The following is a 20548-nucleotide window of genomic DNA, read 5'->3' as shown; positions in this document are numbered from 1 at the left end:
AAAATACACAAAAATCCTAATTTACGCTAACTATAAAAGTAAAGGTAAACTCTCGATTCTAGTATATATTACACCTATTGAGAGAGTAAAATGAGTGGAAAAGGGAATTTATAATTTAACTTATTCAAAATAAGAGAAGTATAAGGAAAATATAGATGAATTTCTAAGTTCTCACGCAGTAGTTCAAAAAACATGTCATCCATACACTATATCAAATATTTCAAAAAATTTTAAACTGTTACAGTAAAATTTTTCAAAAACATCAAAAAAACAACTAATCCAAACAGATGTGTTGTACATTTTGGTACAACTTTGTTGAGCCGTTCCCATACCCAAATAAGAGGGGGAAAAAAAGTTTTAGTAGTGCTCTTTTCCAACCTCGAACTCTCCGAAAACCAGACACTTTTTACTCTCGGCTACTGCCCCGACGAACTACCCCAATGGCAGAAAGCAACCTACCAGAAATTTTGAAACCTTTTTACCAGCGAGCTGCTGAGGCTGAGGTTTCTGATTTCTGTTTAGCTTTTAACACCCCACCTTATGGGTCTAAATCTTGGTGCTTTTCTTTTCTTTTTTTTTTTTAATTACTTGTCATTGATATGTTATGCTTTAATTTTTCTTGTATCAAATCTCATGCTTTAATTCAATTATTGAAGGGCTTTACCAGGAGTTCTTAGACTAGTTTGATGAATTTATTTTGACGTTTCTTTTACTGATGCATCAATCATGTTGACGAATTATAAATATATGAATCAGATATTAAATTAGTCCAGCAATCTAAATTTGGAGTTTCGGATTCTTCAGTTTGATGTTTTTGTTTGGTTCCTCGTGAGAATTGGAGTAGCAATAATTGGACTTGTATGTCTACAGAAATTTTACTTAAATCCTATGGTATACAATTCAACTCTCTTTGAGGAATTAAACACACTCTTGTGTAGTGGAATTTATACAATTCTTTTGTATTTGGTATGTAAATGTAGTTATAGAAATACAGAATACTATTTTCTCGTATTCGAATGCTACTTTTTACTTAATTTTTTTATTATTAATCATTGTAGGATGCGGTAAGCTTTTAACGGCAATATGTTAATAAAATCAGAGTTTGGGAAATCTGTCCTTATTTCTGTTGACAATAGGAGTTTTACTGATTGAAATTTCCTTCTTTGTCATGTAGACTCGATTGGAAAGACTTGAAGCTGCTATTGCTAGCGACAGAAGTCGGTTTAACGATCAATGCATTTCAGTGGATTCATTTTGAATTTTCTGACATCTACTAATTGACTCAACCTTAACCTTTTCTTCGTGTGGATATGCTTCCTCAGATGCTGGGAATGATGAATTATTGAATAAGGTTCGTGAGCTTCAGTCAAAGCTAGAAAATGTGAAAGCAGAACAAGCTTTAGAAAGGGAAAAGGTGTGCTTTGTGTAGTTTTCCTAATTTTTGTACGTCAAATAGTTCTGAAAAAGTTACCCGGTCTCGCTTTATATCCCTTTTAGGCTCAGAAAGAGCTAAAGCAGCTAAATGCAGAAAATGCCAAGCTCCAATATCGTATAACACATCTTGTTCGAGCAGTAAAGGATGCTGATTGTATGTTACAATCTAAGTGAGGTAACACTATATTCCTACACTGCTTATTATTTCTTGAGAAATTTACTCATTCTTGTTATACGGTAAGGCTTTGTGATCGAGCCTGAAGGTTTTCATTGCCCTAAAAACAATCATTGGCTTTCTTTTTATTGTTTTTTCTCCATTTGGCAAGTGCTTTTAATATTTGTCATCACTACTTCCTTGATTTGAAAGACTTCTGAATTATTCATGCGGAGCTCAGACAAAGTTACTCTTGACATGAAACTTACATGTTTTATCTGAATGGCCTTTTCATCTTACATGGAGAACAATACATGTCATCTCTGGGGAGTTTTACAACTTTCTTTGTTATTTAGTTTAATTTTCTTTATTCAATCGATAATTTTTCTAGTACCCTTGCATTATTTTGTACATGCTACTTTTCAGGGACTTTTGGGACTTACCTCCGTATTTATCTCTATCAACTTGGAACGTGCAAGATGGTAAATATCATTCTATCTTTGTGAAAACTTAGTTTGCACGTTTGAGATTACTTTTTGAGAAGTATGTGGATAGACAAGCATCCTTTGATAACCTAAAAGGTTATTAGTGTTACCTCACTTAGAATGTTTAAGAACTGTAACACTAAGTGAGGTAACACTAAGCATTTATGAACCATCTTCAATGTTTAAGAACTTTGATAACCTCAGATGCTTTAGATATTTTACCAATAATACATGGTCCGGAAATGGTTGAGGAGAACATTTTGAAGGTTACTGTAAGGAGAATAGACAGACTAGTTTACTATTGTCGTCAAGGTTTGAGAACTTTGTTGACTTTGGATGACTTTGTTATTTCATAAACTGTACTTGCTTCTGAAATGGTTGAGGAGAACATTCTTCAAGGTTACTAGAGTGAGATATTGAATCCACTTTTAGAACTTGGCTACAGAGAATTAAAGTGAATACAAGGAGGTTGGATCTTATGACTTATGATATCCATCTCCAATCTTTGTCACTTTATCACAAGACCTAGGACGATGTAGAAGAATATGCTTGGATAAGCAAAACGGGAAAATGACTTGTTAACATCATAAATACGTTGATAGTAATTTTATGGAGGGAGCAGCAGTTAGAACAAACAAGAATAAGAAACAGATAAGATTTGCAGTTAGCACTTAGCTGCAGTTCCTTTTGACGCAAACACTGTATTTAAATGAAGAAACGCTATATGGTAGTCAGGGTTACTTGTTGAATGAAAAACTCAAAAATTTAAATGCGGGACCCTATTTGGAAATGATCATCGTGATAAAGCATGTGAGTCACTATCGCCCATTGAATGAAGTTGAATAGGTTTTCCATTGATACGTTAGTTCACAAGTGTTTCTTGCATCATACTGTATTGTGTCAAAAAATTTAGAAAGTGGAGATTAAGCTTTAGGGATTCTTTTTTGGGAACCTACATAAAGAAGCAAGTGTGTTTCTAGGAGAAATAAATGAGAGATTTGATCTTCATCTCAGACCTCTATTATCTCAATTGAGACTCCACATGTTAGATTCTTCAGGCATCTGACCTTTTGTCTTCTCAGTCACCTTTAAACTACAAAAGGACAAACATGGATAAGAAAAAGCGAGAAGGGTAAATATGCTGTTAGCTTACTGAAGAAAGAATTTTTTTTACTCAGAATTATACAAATGATTCTATAGTCACCAAGTGAGAGCTGACAATTATTAGTATACATATGTAACATGATCATTTTGTCTTGATGTTAATACGTGGCTAGGGCATTCTTATGTAAAGGTGGACGCTACCTACACCATTTATTTACTAGATTAGCAGTGTCCTTTTTATCATTTATATGGAAAATAGAACTGCATGCCTGGGAACTGCACTTAACCAGCTGTAAACATCTCTTTGGGGTGAAAAGCTGAACTTTTTGCTTCTGGGTGGTTGTACTGTGGTGATGGGGGAGAATGATGTGTAGCTCATGCTGATGAGTAGTTATGGAGTCTAGTTTCTCAAGTTTTATCTGGATATTAACCTATTTACTTGGAATGGAGGGAACTTGGTTGGTCTCATGTAGCCCCACTCTTGTTTTGTCCCTTCTACTTACATGATTAATTAGTTATTCTTTTAAATAACTTCACTTTCAAATCGAGCTATTTCTTTATTACTAGAATATACCCACTTTCTTGAAATGGAATATAAACAATTGCCAAAATGGCATAACATGTTAATTTGGGGGAGTTGTATACTTTGAAAAGCTTATATTGCAAATTAAATATCTTAGATTTCTTGAAATGGAATATTTTAGATTTCCAGGATACTTTTGAATGTCTGCACTTCCAGTTTGTTATTTTAGCGATTTAGTTAGTGAGTTAAAAGTCTTTACCCCTGCAAATGAGAAGTATTTTGAAAAACCTCAAATAAGCTTCATCAGAAAGATCCTTGCAAGACTGCATGCGCGAGATCCCCTGGGGGAGTAGGATTTAAGAAGGGTGTGCCTAATAAGAGCTTTTTTAGATGCAGCAGAAATTTGTTGGTACTCCAAAAGGTGTCTCAGAATACTGGTTCGTGTTTAGATCATGCAAAGGATGGCAATAGAATGTTGCCAACTTCTCAGAAAGGATAAAAATGTATTAAATTCGTAAGCAGGAATAAGGAGGAACAAAGAATTTCTAGAGATTTTTCCTAGAAACCATCCAGTTCTTGATTGCACGCACGTTCAATGTAAACCTCTTGTAGATGTTAATTTTTAGTGCAACTCTTGTTGATTTTCCGTAAATAGGGATTTGAGTAGAGTAATGCTCTGAATGTCAGCCTATGACTCTAGCCTGGTTTATAAAGGTGGATGTTTGACTCTTTCGATTTTAACCAATGGCTAAAATCATATCCAAATTAGTTCTTAATGATAAATCAGAGAAAATTAAGGAACGGAGGTAAGAAATTAGTTTTTCTGTCGGGAATGGATATAGTAAATGTAGACCTTTCCAAGGCAAGTCTGGTTCCAGGTCAGTGACAGATGTACTTACTGTTTTTTTGGAGCCATTAGCATGGAGGAAGATGACTGAAATGAGTGTTGTCTGCTTTCTCTTTTGTCTCATTAGATAATTCTTGAAGTTATTGTGTGCAATTTTCTTTCTAATTGTAGCACTCATTATAACATCACTTGGAATTTGTGCCTTGGGTAATTTAGTTCATTCCTACATGGATCGCTCTGGTTTAGTTATTCTGATATTGGGCATAGAGACAAACTTCTCTGCTTTGTGACACATTATTAATGTTGAAACGATGGTCATAATGCCTTGTTTCATTGGTAAGTAGATCTTATTTTGAGTACTTCAAATTTTGATATGATAAATGTCCAGGTTCAGCATCTGAATATAGAATTTTTTTGGGATGATTCTTTTTTGGTGGGAAGGTTGGGGGGGGGGGGGGGGGTTGGGCTGTAGGGTGAAAAAAAAAGCAGTTTTCAAGTTTTGGCGCTTAAATATTTTCCTAATCTCAACCTAACCCCTATCTAGACTTATTCAGAACTAAGAAAAATATTTCTCTTCAGAGGCAAAATCTAAAACTCACCTTTGTGAAAGATTATGTGCAATGCCACAACACACGACGGTCAAAAGTAACAAGATAGAAATAGGAAGTTGGTGATTCTCTTCTTTTTTTCCTTCTCTCTTTCTCTCCCCACAGCCCCCCCCCCCCCCCCCCCCCCAAAAAAAAACCAAAAAAGAAAAACCCCAAAAAAAGTTCTATATTCAGATGCTAAATTGGTATAGTACTCGAAATAAGATCTACTACTTACCAAGGAAACAGGGCATTATGACCACTTTGTCTCAACATTAATAATGTGTTGCAAAGAATAGAAGTACATACCCAATATGAGAATAATTAAACCAAAGAGATTCATGTCGTAATGCATTAAATTACCCAGGGCAAATTCCAAATGATATTATAATGAGTGCTACAATTAGAAAGAAAATTGCACGGGATAACTTCAAGAATTATCTAATGAGACAAAAGAAAAAGCAGAGAACACACATTTCAGTCATCTTCCTCCACACTAATGGCTCCAAACAAACAGTGAGTACATCTGTCACTGACCTGGAACCACATTTGCTTTGAAAAGGTCTACATTTACTATCCATTCCCGACAGGTAAACTAATTTCTTACCTCCGTTTCTTTTCCTTAATTTCTCTAATCTATCATTTGGATTTGATTAGTCATTGGTTAAAATCGAAAGAGTCAAACATCCAGAGGTGATATTCAGAGCATTACTCTACTCAAATCCCCATTTACGGAAAAATTACAAGAGTTGCACTAAAAAATAAACATCTTCTCTACAAACCTTATTAATTCAACCCCTAACTTTAATAAGTTAATGACAGTAATGTCATTTAGACACATGCAAATCAGAAAGTAGACTGAAGTACTCCAAGTTATCATGATTCATGTATATATATTAGAATTTATATAATTACAGGTTACTGAAAACTCTGTGCTCGGTGGTCCTGCCATTGCAGAATTTAAGGACCACATGGATGCAACCTTGAGAACCAATTCCCATCCTTGAACATCTAACACTCCATTTCTTGATATCAAATAAGTAGCTAGGAGGGGATAAATGTTTATTTGTACAAACAAAGATGTTTCTGTGCTTGTGAAGCACACCAGAGATTTCAAACTATATGCTACTCTTTTCTAACAGGAAGGTAACTGCACTATAATCGAAATGAATATCAATTCACTTCCACCACATCAAAATACGATTGTCGAATGCAATTGGAAAGAATAAATGGCATAATTGAAATGGAGAGAGAACCAGTCAAAGAGTTGGAGACTACCGAGCTGAAATGTGGAACACGCTGTTAAAGTCTCATAATGTCAAAAATCTACTGAGCTGACTGAGCAGGCAAGGCAATTACTTTGCTTCCCAGGAAGCATGACAAGAGGAGGTCATTCAAGCTGTTTTATCCTTTGTGAGTGACAAAGACAGAAGGCAACAGTCAACTAGGGCATATAAAGAAAAAAGGTGGCAGAGATTACTTTGAAAATTCAAGCTTTAACATGGCATCTCTTAACTCCTAAGAAGCCATTTTAGTAGTTAGGATAGGCTTACCCTAGGGTCTTCATTTACAAATTTTATGTATACCCTTTTTAGCACTTAGTTTTTAAGTTGGGCATGATATTTAGTCAGAAAGAATATATGAACTTTGCTATCTTAACAAGAATTTTGTGGTTTTGGTATCTAGGGACCAAGGTTCTAAATTAGGAATTGGTTTCTACAGTGAAAATGCCTCAGTAAAAACTCAGGTTGGAGAAAATATCTAGAAGCCCATAACTATGCAATTCTCATCCAAAGAAATTGCAGATTTCAATCTAACAAATGGTCCAAACTGGAGATGCTGCAGACTTTTAGTGTGTTACAGAGTTGGTGATGCGATTTAGTCTTAGGTCCAATACTGGATGCTTTCTCAGAATAGTTTCTAGAACCAAGGCAGTGAAGAAGGAAAAAGAGAAAAAAGAATCACCAACTTCCTATTTCTATCTTGTTACTTTTGACCATCGTGTGTTGTAAAGTTCTGGCATTGCCCATAATCTTTCAGCAAGGTGAGTTTTAGATTCTGCCTCTGAAGAGAAATACTTTTGTTAGTTCTGGATGAGTCTAGATATGGGATAGGTTGAGATTGGGAAAATATTCAAGTGCCAAAACTTGAAAACTGCTTTTTTTTTCACACTTTTCTTTTTCTAAATTTTGTTGTGTTTTATTTTTCTTTCTAAGAATTGTTTGTTTGGTTTCTTGTGTTTTATTGTTGTTTGCAGGGAAGAATGATATTCCATTTTGTGACCTGAAAGTGTACCATGATCAAAAGCAGCAGACAAACTCCAATGGTTTATTTTTTTGCTTTCTTCAAATTTAAAGGGTCACTTATATACCTTCGTTACTGCAAATACTTTCCTTCCTTCAAATTTTTATGCTAGTGTCAGGTGGAACCATTCTAGAGGCTCTCACTTATCTGCAGTATATAGAAGACTTATCTGTGAGTAGCATGTGAAATCAGTTTAGGGCTGTTCATTTATTGAGAATGAGGAAACTGCAAATGGTCTCTGTTTGGACTACTAAATGGAGGTAAGTCTCAGATTGTTTTGGCTTTTGATTGACATGATTTCAAAATGATAAGATAAATCCCCAACTCATCACTCGGTTGAAAACTCCCAATCCTGACAATACTCTCATTCTGTAAATTTGTCTTTAAGCTTTAACATGGAATTCATCCAGAATCAGATTGATACTTTCTGAAAGCTAAAGGAGAGCAAGTGCTGACTGTATCAATCCTTGAGAGAAAACGGTAATGGCTTTGTAACTTCCCTGATACTGCTAAAAATGGCTTTGTAACTTCCCTGATATTGCTAAACAACAGATTAGTTTAGAAGATCGATCTGAGAGAAAAAGGTGATGCCCCTGGTTTTTCTGTAGCTGCTGGTGATTTGTCACACACGAAAAGAGTTGCTTCTGCAACTACTATTTATCATAAGCCAACTCAATAGATTTGCTGATAACGGTTGGGGGAGTTGCTACCACTTAATCTGCTGAATTGCCACCTGCCTGCAGTTGAATTATAACCACAAAAAGTGTGGAATTTCACAGAATCGAAGAATGCACTATCGTGAATATTATCCATATGCAGTTTTCCAAGCGAGTAAATCACCAGCAACATTATTGCCCAGTCAAATATCAAGCTCCATGGGGAAAAAAAAGCTATCAGAGTACCCAAAATCATCAAAATTTTGTCTAGATAAGTCACACTTACACATTCTTAAAGTTTACAATGGCATTGTCTGTAAAATGGCTAAAAAACCGAAGTAAAAATGAGTTCATGCACCTTCTATAGCTACTGGAAGCATATTGCACTATCAGACTTGTTCCTTTTCTAAAGTGACTCCTCAAGAAGCTTGATCAAGCCACTTTTGTTGAGTTTGGAGTATCTTTTGAGCTTGCGTGCCTTTGCCATGGCTCTGAGTTGAGCCATTGTCAAAAACTCGAGATTCATTGTGGCCACTGACGTAGTACAAGAGACTAACTTGAGGGACTTCTTAACTCCAAATTCGTTCACTGCATGAAAGCTGGAGACCGGATCGATTTCCACCTTGACCAAACCTTCCATCCTTCCCTCATGCATCGTCTGAGCGGCTTGGAGATTGCCCGACTCTTCGCCTTTCTTGATCAATGGCTCCGTTGCCTCTTTGGAGGTGCTATTGAACACCTGTGAAGATGATTCCCCAAATGCCCATCCGAAATCAGAAAGCCACAAATCTTCTTGCTTCGTTATGGGGGGAAACTCCGTCTCTATCCAGTTGGTTATATCAACCTCTTCGGCCTGCTGTTTTACGGGATCTGTCATGTAAACTGAATCGATATCTGCAAGCTGGAACATGCTCTGAAAAAAAAAGAAAAGAAAAGAAGATGCAACACAGTTTCTTAGTCATATAAGAATCATCTTCGAAATGAAAATTTAATCGTGTAGATATTGAATCCTCCTCATACTTTGTAGGGGGCAAAAAAATTTTGTGAAAAACCAAAATCCCATTTTTGCCAAAAGTCTCCATTGGTTAGGATTTTAACAAGTAATTTTATAGGAAAAAAATTATTTCTTTATTGAATCAGAATACAAAAGCAATAGACAAAAAAAATCAAGAAAAGAAAAAAAAATACATTAACGCACATAATTTCGTTTTGCACATTGTGCAGATATTCTACATCCTCGTTTAGATATTTAAATATGATATATCGATCCTATTTTGACCTGCATTGAGAATTTCATACGGAGTGACTTCACAAGAATTAACTTTAAATATAGTTATTATAAGATATGTTTATTTATAATATAATAATATGTACAACTGATAAGTCACGTCTACAACATGAAAATGTAACAAGAAGAAAGGATACATCACTGTCGCTTACATCAAACTAAAGAAGCCAGAAACCAAGAGTCTCACAAATGATTAGGCCGAACTTGTTTATCAGTTTGATACATAAGAAACATCTCATACCATATCAGTTTCTGTAATAGTGGTTTCTGCGGGATTTGGAGATGGCTTCAACTTAGTGCTTTCAATTCCGAAATTCTGTACTGTGACTGCCCCGCCTGTTTCTTCAGAAAGATTGCAGCCCACTGTTCCACTGCTTGAACCGGCTATGTGGCTCAAGGCATTCGCACTGGTATCCATCATCATGGCAGTTGCTTCCTGTTTGTTACATGAGGTTAGCAAAGTCAAAAGAAAATTTGTACATTTATGGAGTAATTGATTCCTAACTTTGTTACTGATTGGTAGGTACCTTCTGAATGTCTGGGGTATACATCCTCTTCACTGCCTTGGTTGTTGAATCATGTATTCGTGTTCCATGTGCTATCTCAATGCTTGAATCAATCTCCATCATTTTTCTCTTGGTGGATACTTCACTTGCATGTTCAGAAAGATTTGGGAACGAGTTGATGATTGTGGTATCTCCATTCTGATCATTGTTTGGAGAAAACCAATATGAAAATGTAACAAAAAGAAAGGATATCTTGTAGTCTAAATGAGTCACAAGTTAGCACTTGACAGATTTCGCCGAGCAGCCATGCTAGGAACTGCAAAATAATGTAAGGAGGTTGTCTTTACCTGGTCTTTCTCTTCCGCATCCTCTGAAACTTCCAGATTAAAAGGTTCAGAAACCTCTTTCAAGGATTTGGCAGCACAGGCTACTGCTTCAGCATTGCTCGAGCCGGTCTCATCTGTGGACTGGAGAGCGGCGAGCTTCTCAGCATTGAAACTTGAACTCTGTAATGGAGGTTTCCACAAATAGGGAAGAAGTTGTCTTACAAGAAATAAATACAAATTCCAAATCACCCAAAACACCAAGATGACATCAAATGTCCAGTGATACATATAGGTAAAGATGGTGTATTTAACATCACATTTGCCAGCAATACCATATACAAAAAGTGCAGAAGATGTTAAATTAAAAGTACATCACGTTGGCATGCAAAGTCATGATTATAATTTAAATCCGCAATAGCCCATACCATTATTCCCCAGAAAACGTGATGAACAAGAGGAAGAGAAAAGTGATTTGTTCACCTGATCCAGTTCATGTAAACGATGAAGCTGTTTTACTTCCTTAATTCTTAAAAAAATGTTGATTGGTCCTAGAGCAAAAGAAAAGGTTTTCTTTCCCTGAAAGTTACTTTGAATAAGTTCTCAAATACCTCACCCGGTAATATACACTCAAGCCTAACTCTTTCAGTCATACATCTATCTGGCTTTTGAGATGCTTAATACCAGTGAACGTGGTATGAAGCATTTAGCAGCTAAGGTCTCAGATATCTTCAGGTATTGGATAGGAAATTTATACATATTCTGCACAGTGACAGGACACGTTACAGAATAACCAGAGCAGAAATAATCCAGAACAGGTTTTCAGCAGCTTCACATCAACCAGTGCACTTATTTACAAACAAGAAAATCCAGCGAACTATGTCTAATCAATTAACCATGCCAACTTGCTTAGTGGGGCAGCAGAGCAACAGGATAAAATTCAGGTATTACACAAACCTGCTTATCTCTGTTTGGAAAGTAGTACTTTTCCAGAAGAGCTTTTAGTATTTCACTCAGTTTCGGAGCAGGTTCTCCATGTTTCTGGTGAGGGACACCCATTTCATGTTCCATTTGTAGTGTTTCATCCTGACCAGGATCTCCATTTGTTTGGAAATTAAAATCCCGCTCATGTTCCGCTTGCAGGTTTTCAATCTGAGCAGGTTCTAGATGTGTTTGGCAAAGAACACGCATCTCATGTTCCAATTGTATTTTTTGGTTCTGAGAAGGTTCCTTACATGTTTGGATGTGAGAATCAAGGTCCTCCTCTGTTTGTAGGCTTTCAATTTTTCCAGGATCTCCATCTGTTTGAAAACAAACATCCAATTCATCTTCTGTTTGTTGATTTTTATTCTGAGCAGGATCTCCATCTGTTTGGAAACCAAAGTTTAGTTCATTTTCTGTTTGTTGCTTTTCATTCTGAGCAGGATCTCCATGTGTTTGGGAACTAGACGCCTGTCCTTGTTGCTGTTGCACTTTTTCATTCTTCAATCTCTGAATCGAGATATCTAGCGCCTTGATCCTCTCCGTCAAAGTATCAAAGCATTTCTTAGCCCAAGCATCATCTTCCAAAGCCACTTGGGCCTGAAGAAATACAATTTCTTCCTCAAGTTCCTTTATCTCGGCATCAGCCTGAGGTATCAGTCTTTTCAGCACTTCGATACAACACCTTTCATTTATAGCATCTTCTTCCATGACATCTATGACATACATATAACGGAACAGAGGGGACCTTAAGTCAGTCTAAAAAAAGTCTCCAAAGAAACTGATTAGCAAACATTGTAAAGGGGATAAACTAACCGCGCCCCACACCAGAGGAGAAATCAGACTGCCAATTTCCTGTAAAATCAGCACTGTCATCTGTAACCAAAAATTACACAAACAAAAATAAGAACTTAGGTTTAGTGAAATAGAAAATTTCCATCTTTTAAAATTTGAATCTATACAGAGTTCTAGTAATTTTTTCAGTCTAAACAACCACCAGTAGTAACTTGAATCATTTAGCTAATAAAATAACAAGGCAGAGCAACCTTCACAAATTGGTGGATCCCAGAGAGAAGAATCCATAGTCTTAGTCAATTCCGACCTGCAATATGAGCACAAAAATATGATGATAAAATATTTTGGTCATACAGAGAACATGTTTCCAACGGATATCCGCTGTTGAATCTGTAAATAAATGAATATCAGTAGTGTACACATCCGGATTTTCAAAAGAAGAAAGATGATTAAAAGGCCATCTCAGCATTAACTTAGAACAAGATAGTTCATCCCATGCAACAGTGATCCTGCTAGCATGCAGATTATATAATACCTTGATAGCATGAAGATCATACATCCAAGTCATTGGTCAGCATTTTCCTCCTGTCTAATTTTCACAGTTGGAGAGTCTAATCCAAAACTGAGTCTTTGGTTAAAAGCAAACTTTCATGCTTTCCATTGTCTCTTACTGAGTTATCATATATGGAATCTTTCTGAAACATTGGAGTCATTTCATGAATTCTCTTATACTGTTTCCACCATTACTTATGATCACTCAGCGTATACTGAGAAAAGCTTTATCCTCTGGATCATGAGGGCTAGTTTATCTTATCATGCAGCAGCTTGGAAACAATAGATATGAAAGGCAACTGTAATAGGAATGAACATAGCCTTTGTTCCCTCTATCTTACAGGTATCATTTCAACTTTTTCATTTAGTACTAAATGGAAACTAGCAGTGTCATGCTGTAATTGGAAGAGCAATTAATTGAAGAACACCTATAATCACCATATCAAGCTGATTTATCTAATTACATGCACAAATTTGTTTAAAACAAATACTGAATATTTAGGCAGAAATATCATCTAGCAAGAAAGGATGTGGGGGACAATATGGATGAGTTGTTAACAGTAATAGAGAAGGTGCTGATCAACTGCGACAAGCGTCTCACCCCAATGGTACCATTGCTCTGTAGCATTAGGGAAGAAGATCCTTGCAAGTGATACACTTTCCCCACACACACATGTATAATCATTTGTATCCAACATAGACATAGAAAAATCAAATTTAAAGAAAAAATAGATAATTTTACACGTCCACTTATTCATTTGCACATTATTCACAAGCATGCACAAATTTAATTGCTCGGAAAAAAATCAGAATTCAAAAAAGAAGACACTAAAAAAAAAAAAAGCAGAAAAATCCCCAGTTATATCAATCATCTAGGCGGCCTTGATCACATAAACGCAACATCAAACAATTCAGCAATGCAGAACTATGATTACTCGTTCCAAACTGAAGAAAACAACAATACATTCACTAGTTCGAAAATTTTCATATTTCACTCACACAGCCAAAAAGACAATCCAAAAAAAATTCCATCTTTCCTCACCAACTCCATCAACTGAGCTCTAATGATATAACTAATAACAGTAAAAAGTTGAAATTTTGCGAAGTGAAGACCAAAGCATTGTACCTGAAAATGATCGAAACCACCACGGAAGAGCTCACACACAGTCACGCACTGAAATTTGGGAGAGATTGATGATGACAGCAACGAGAGAGTGGAGAGTTTACGCACAGAGTGACAGAGTGGCTACCGGGATGGATGCACAGGAAGAAAGACGCAGCAGTGGCACTGTTGTACTTATTTGTAAATAGAAGGGTATAATTGGCATGGAAATCTTGTCCGTACTCGTCTGGGATTAATGGTAGATGGACCCCAGTTGGATTTCCATGAGTGTGAATGCATCGGTTCCTACCGTCTTAGTAGGATAGTGACGGTTACACATTTTTCTTGGCATTTTGTTCTTTTTTAATTTTGCTCTTATTTTGTCTTGATTTTTCTAATATTTGTTAATTTGAATTTGGACTTTTTTTTTATCATAATCAAGTATGGTTAAATCTTCACATAGTTAGATATAATTAAATCAAGGGGTGGCTATGGTTCAAGTTTGAATCAAAATCGGATTGGAATCGATTCGATAATTTGTTGAATCGGAATCGAAACTGAACTTTGAAAAACTGGAAACGAAACCAAAACTATGAGTAAAGGTTTAGATTCAAATTCACCAAAAATTTGAACTGAAATCGGAACGGGTAGTTTAGGACCTATTTAAACTGTCTAAACAAATATTTGCTATCTAAACCTATTTGGTCAATTTAGAGTCCAATATCAATAGTCAATACATGATATCAGTAGTTCTAATCCTAGACCAACAATCCATCGTCTCATTCTATTACTCCCTCCGTCTCACTTTGATAGTTTTGTTTTCCTTTTTCGTCTGTCCCAAATTATAGTCCATTTTTCAATTGAAGAATGTAGTTGTCTTTTAATTTATCTAAAATACCCTTATTTAATGTAAGTTATTATTACTATAAAGTATAAACTACCTTATTTAATATAAATTGTTAGTGTTGAATATAACCTATCCCAATTAATGTATTTAAATTTTCCAAAACATATTGATATATGAAAGCCAACTGTATTTAATGTAAGGGTATTTTAGAAAAATAGCAATCTAAATTTGTTTTTTCAACAAAGTTAACTACTTTTTCTTAAACTGTGTACAAAAAAAAAAAAAAAAAACTAGAACTATCAAAATGGGACAGGGGGAGTAGTAAGTTTATATGCCATGACTACTCTAAATCCAAGACCAATTTAATCTAATCAACAATGAGATTTTTTTAATTAAATTTGCATCATTTTTTATTTTTTCCTTACACATGATAATACAATAAAGTTTTTTTTTTACATTCATTGCTATATTTTTTTAGAATCAATTATATAAGAATAAGTGTTTAAACATAACAAAAAGAATTGAAACTATAACTGAAAGAAACCAAAATAAAATCGGAATCGAATCCGAAATCATAATCATACTTATAAGGGCTAATTGAGGTTCCACCCTTACAAAGAATCAAAACCGTCGATTTTTGAATCGGAACCGACAATTCTGAAACCATGACCGTATCTCACTGAATCTTTGCATGATTAAGTATAACTAAATCTTCACATAATTAAGTATTATTTGTACTTTCCCCCGACTAGATAGTGGTCACTTTAAATATTTTCTTTGTACTCCTGTTAAAAAGGATAAAATACTTCGAACATATTAATTAAAAAAAAAAACATATCAGTGTTATCCACATAGCTATAAATTAATCATGAACCAATGCCATTTAAAGTTCTCCAACCAACATGTTATACACAACTTCACGGTACATTTCTCCAATTTTCCATATCTATGATTGTCAATCGTGTAATGTGAGTGCAAAAGAAATAAGATTTTCAGGTTTCAGATTATAAGGCTCATGCCTAACTCACACATATATTGTAATATGTAGAATTGTACATTATTTACGTGATTACATATTATATATATATATATATATATATATATATATATAGACACACATGTATACATAGAATTATTTGGGTCAGGCTTTAATCAGACTTGGCCTCACAACCTAATCGGGTTCTATATCTAAACCCAAACTCTACCCAACCTAATTAAACCTAAGGTTCAGTCCCAACTTTTTCAGGTCGATCAGGTCGAGTTTGGATAATCCAATCCTATTGACGGTCCTAGCCATACTTGTCAATATTCTTAAAGACTTGTAATTTCTTAAATATTCTTCGATATTCCCTAAATCAAGAAGCAAATGAAGTTTAAAAATATTTTTTATTTTGGTTGCACATACATCTAGTGTATGTGTATCTTCAACACTGACTAAGTATCATTAAATAACTTTCCTTGGACTTAGATTTGTTAAATAAATAGTGAGGTATTCATTGTCAATTGGGAAATTAGTGCAAAGTGAAGCCATAAATTATAGCTCAATCTTTCTGAATCAAGAGTTTAACTCCTAACAACCTTTTCTCCATAAGTTAGGCATTGTTTGGATTGAGAGATGTGAGGGAAATGAAAGGACAAGAATAGGAAAGCTTTGAATTTTTTTTTTTTGTCTGGATTGATTTTTGAGGGAGGAAAGAAAATGATTGGGAGGGAAAGAGTTATTTTTGTAAGATTTGATTTCCGCACAAAAGTGAAGGAACCAAATTAAATGAAATAATTTAAAATTTCATTTTTTTTCATTTCTTGCTAGTTAACTAATACTTATTGAGGAGGTCTTGATTTAGTGGCGAGGTTGGGGTCCCAATAATTAGAGGTCCTGCATTTAAATTCTTTCATTTTTTTCATTTCTTGCTAGTTAACTAATACTTATTGAGGAGGTCTTGATTTAGTGACGAGGTTGGGGTCCCAATAATTAGAGGTCCTGCATTTAAATTCTCCCACCGTCTCCTCGTTTCTTAAGTCCAATCCCTCTCTCCCTAATCGGAAAATTTTAAAAACATCGGAAAATTTTAAAAGCAAAAAAACTAGCACTTTTTCTTTCCTTTCTTTTCCTTCCTTAAACCAAACAACAAATCTAATTTATTCTTGTTTTTCTTTCTATACTTAATTTAAGAAATCATGAAAACCACTTTCCTCCACTAACATTTCCTTTCTTTTCTATTGGTAACCTTTTGTAACCTTTTCTTTCCTTTCCCTTCGTTTCCTTCGATGCAAATGGAAACAAGAGGGTCGTCACGTTATACATATGGGTTGTTTGGATTTTTTTTATGCTTTTGATCAATTTTCCTCTCATATTTAGTATTAACTTCCTTGCACCATTTAAGTTCGTGAATTTATTTACATTATATTTCTAATATTGGTAGTCTTGTATTAAACTACTTGTCAACAAAGGGAGGATAAGTACTTAAAAAAAAAAAAAATTAGTTCTCTTTTAATTTATCAACCGCTTTCAATTTAAATTTTCTTCATTGAAAGTCATGTTTGATCTATCGATATTGAGGGTTAATAACTAAAAATTATAATGATAATTTCATAAACCTTCCTGGAAATTTTTGACAATTTCATTGAGCTCTCTTGAAATTTTAAAACTTACACTTATCTCCTTTGATTTGATACTTTTGGTAACCAAACGTTAGACTTGATCAACAATTTAAACGAATATCCCAAAATACCTTCAATTTATAAAGTTTAATTACTTTCCAAAGCAATTGTTAGCACAAATATAAAGAAAGAATGTCAAGTTTTGTATACCATATTTATTTTTTGATAAGCAATCATGACAATAGTTCAAAATTATGATAAAATGCTTTTAATGGTGCTTTACAAGGAACACATATTCTTTCTAAATTGAAGTAATTGATGATTACACAATTCGAACAATTTCGAATTCACCTCAAATAAAAAATGGATAGAACCCTTTGATTAAACAAATAAAATTAAAATTCATATTAATTAATATTAAAAAATTTTTAATTAAGGCTCAATTTGGATCTAAAAGGATACGAATTTTTTTAAATATGAATACAAACTTTTTATTAGTTGATCCTTTTATTTGGATTGATAATGTATTTCTACATTAGAGTAATGATTTCAAACTATATAATATAGTTTCAAACCATTTTTTCAGATATTGAATTAGAATACTCTATTAACACTATCTATATCAAGCCAGGCCCATTTAAATTTCATTTAGTCACCATACTACTTCTAGAATTTGTTTTTTTTTAGATTGTTGGAATTAACAATAGAATTCAGTAGTATTGACAAATTCTTTTGGAGTTTTTTTTAACTTTTTCTTTTTTGTAAGTGGGAGGTCTTGAACCCAACCTTTTGGATATACAAACTTTCTATTTATCAAGTAATGAAATTTGTAAAAAAAATAATTTGGAAGGCAATGCTTGAAAACGATATTGAACATTACAACAGAAAACATAATAGTTATTGAAGAAATTTTAGAAGAAAAAGAATGATTAATTAAAAACATAAATGGATTAGTATGGGCAATATGCTAATAGAATGCTAAAAAATGAAATTATTGTTATGAAATAATTAATATTGTGGATATCTATCACATTTATTTCATCCCCTAGATGGTGATAAGTCTTTTACTTTTTTCGAGATAATAAAACTATCACGACTTTTAAGGTGATAAAGATGGCATGATTTTCGATAAATCTATTATGAATCTCAATAAAGCTGGTACGACAATTGATAAAGTTATCATGTCTTATAAAAAGATTGTATCACTATGTTATGATGAAGAACTAATTGCTATACTTTCCACTATAAATAGGGGTTACCTCCTTTCTAACAAAGTGATAGAAAACTGAGGTTCCATTTGAGTGAATGAAAGAACAGCTTTTTTTTTACATTTCTCTTCCCCTAGGCTGTTTAATTTTCCTATTTTCTTAACATATTATCCACCACAAAAACAACTCAAATATTATATCACATTAGCAATAGTTTTGTAACAATTATGATAATATAAGAAGTATTATTAACAAATAATCAATTCAAATAAAAGGAATAGATAATGTGATTAGAGAAAAATGAAAAAAGAAAAATTATGGGTTGGTTGATAAAAAATGAGCAGTGATACACTAGCCCATATCCGATTCCTTTGAAGGACGTGGTTTGCTCGATAGGACCTGCTCCGGCATCCATTTGGCTAACCAAAAAATTGAAACCGACAAAAGAATAAAACACACTACAAATAGAACAATGAGATACTAGCCAATATCCAATTCCAAAATTAAATAAGGTGAGATTGGACTTGGAGGATGAATAAGTATAAAAATTTTCTTGTCCGAAAACTAGAATGGAATTGAGACAGAAAAGCACCACTAATCAAATAGCGCTTTCAACTTTCTAACTATGTGAGTAGCTAAAATCTGCAGAATTAAAAAAAAAATTCTGTAATCAACCTATGTGAGTAGCTATGCATCAGGAACTAAAATAAGAACAAGTAAACAGTATGCCTAGTTATCAAATATTGGAAAATGAGTACTCAGCTCAAAACGCAAGGAGTAATTTCTTTTGCTTCAAGGACCTCAATGCCAACCAGCAAGTATTCCCCACACTTTTCCTTCAGGATAGAATGAGTGAGTATTCCTGGAGCAACAACCTTCCTATTCCTGCTGCATCAGATATGATAAGACTGCAGCTCCAAAGGTAACTCTAAGTACCTGATTTGTGTAAGATATCTTGAAAGAAATGGCTAATCATCCATTGAAACTTACTCTCCCACTCTGTGGAGATCCTGAAAACCAGACGTTTTGACTGAACGTGCTCCCGCACTTGAGAATAGGAACATGACAAACACAAGCGGCCAAGTGTCCCAGTTTTGCTAGAACAGAACTGACAAACAGGATCATAATATATCCCCCAAGAATAAACTCTCTGCTTAGTAGCTAACCTCTTTAGAGTTGTAAGAGTTAGCTGGAACTTCATTAACATCATTATGATCATCAGTATCATTAATTTCATCATCAGCGTCATCGTTAATACCAGATTCATCATCAACATCACCATCACCGTCATCACATGTAGCATCAGCAACATCAGCGTCATCGTTAGCATCATTAATTTCTTCGTCAACATTATCATCATCAGAAGATTTATACTTTACCTTGCCAACACTTTTGATGGACTTCTTGTAACTTATTTTGCATGCAGAGGAGGCCCAAGTTCCTTTGCCTGCTTTAAAAGAAGCAACGTTTGAGGAGGAGAAAAGATCATGATTTGGGAGTCGAAGGGTTGAAGGCTTTGGGATGAAACAAGACTTGCCAAAGTAGCGAAAGTTTGCAAGGGGATTAACAGCTTAGAGTCAGCTCCATTGTTGCTTTGATCTGCCATAGGTTTCGCATTTTGCTTTTCCTTTGACTGCGGTCTCCTATTTTGTGATAGAAAGTTACAGGGTTTTACAACATATCCATTAAAGATTAACTAAATATTTTTAAATTTCTCATAAAGATGAATAAATATGTTAAATATCTGATAGATTTTTGTAAAAAGATACATCAAAGTTATGTGTAAAAAGTATACCAGAATGATCCTGATAATGAATACACCCATCAATCTAATCGTGCCATATCAGCAAAATCCCATTTAATCTTTATCTCATTAATTACTTTCCTATTTTCTTGCACCACTGTAATTATCAGTTGTTCCTTTATTTTCCGGAGCAGTTGTTCCTTTATTTTCCAGAGCTTCTTGCCCTTTTTTATTTTTTATTTTTTGCCCTCCCAATGCCACCTCTTGTTTCTTTTTTTTTTTTCTTCAAAATCTTCGAATTCTTTTTTTTTTTTTTTAACAAACTCTTAAAACAACAAAATCAGCTAGCAAACAATATCACGTTAAGAACTCCATGGTTGGACTAATAATTGACAACTTTTCACACTTTTAATTTTATGTTGATTTTTACCCAAGTTTTTTTTATTTTTTTTTATTTTTTGTATGTTTTGTATGATTATTTAACCAAAATAATCATGTTATAGTTGT

General features: G+C 34.2%; 2 protein-coding genes across 10 annotated transcripts; one reads left to right on the top strand and one right to left on the bottom strand.

The window, feature by feature from the left end:
- The first annotated feature begins 334 nt into the window (after positions 1–334).
- On the top strand, positions 335–8483 carry LOC140008531 (uncharacterized). 9 transcript variants are annotated; one of them, XM_072053199.1, is made up of 8 exons: positions 335–503; positions 1175–1217; positions 1323–1414; positions 1498–1609; positions 2015–2070; positions 7392–7698; positions 7827–7918; positions 7991–8483. In XM_072053199.1, exons 1-4 carry the CDS (start codon positions 441–443, stop codon positions 1606–1608), a joined length of 309 nt encoding a protein of 102 aa, XP_071909300.1. In that variant the 5' UTR covers positions 335–440; the 3' UTR covers position 1609; positions 2015–2070; positions 7392–7698; positions 7827–7918; positions 7991–8483. The 9 variants fall into 9 exon arrangements, 8 of the variants coding, with proteins under 8 accessions (XP_071909300.1, XP_071909306.1, XP_071909304.1 ...); XM_072053205.1 differs by having other exon boundaries at positions 349–503; positions 7849–7918; positions 8047–8483; XM_072053203.1 differs by having other exon boundaries at positions 349–503; positions 7849–7918.
- A 17-nt stretch (positions 8484–8500) lies between these two features.
- On the bottom strand, positions 8501–13752 carry LOC113693084 (uncharacterized). Its single transcript, XM_027211664.2, has 8 exons — positions 13666–13752; positions 12239–12294; positions 12009–12068; positions 11169–11908; positions 10236–10394; positions 9910–10086; positions 9624–9818; positions 8501–9007 (listed from the first exon to the last, which is right to left on the bottom strand). Exons 2-8 carry the CDS (start codon positions 12273–12275, stop codon positions 8501–8503), a joined length of 1875 nt encoding a protein of 624 aa, XP_027067465.1. The 5' UTR covers positions 12276–12294; positions 13666–13752.
- Positions 13753–20548: the final 6796 nt, after the last annotated feature.

This window comes from Coffea arabica, chromosome 6c, assembly GCF_036785885.1.
Source record: "Coffea arabica cultivar ET-39 chromosome 6c, Coffea Arabica ET-39 HiFi, whole genome shotgun sequence".
Lineage (NCBI taxonomy): Eukaryota > Viridiplantae > Streptophyta > Magnoliopsida > Gentianales > Rubiaceae > Coffea > Coffea arabica.
The sequence above is the reverse complement of the archived record's forward strand: the minus strand, read 5'-3'. Positions and strand labels throughout refer to the sequence as shown.

Coding starts and splice junctions, on each gene's coding strand:
- LOC140008531 (XM_072053199.1), top strand. CDS start 441: ATGGCAGAAAGCAACCTACCAGAAATTTTGAAACCTTTTTACCAGCGA. Junction 504..1,174: donor AGCGAGCTGCTGAGGCTGAG/GTTTCTGATTTC, acceptor TTTGTCATGTAG/ACTCGATTGGAAAGACTTGA. Junction 1,415..1,497: donor AAGCTTTAGAAAGGGAAAAG/GTGTGCTTTGTG, acceptor TATCCCTTTTAG/GCTCAGAAAGAGCTAAAGCA.
- LOC113693084 (XM_027211664.2), bottom strand. CDS start 12,275: ATGGATTCTTCTCTCTGGGATCCACCAATTTGTGAAG. Junction 11,909..12,008: donor CTCCTCTGGTGTGGGGCGCG/GTTAGTTTATCC, acceptor TGTATGTCATAG/ATGTCATGGAAGAAGATGCT. Junction 10,395..11,168: donor TTCCAAACAGAGATAAGCAG/GTTTGTGTAATA, acceptor CCTCCATTACAG/AGTTCAAGTTTCAATGCTGA.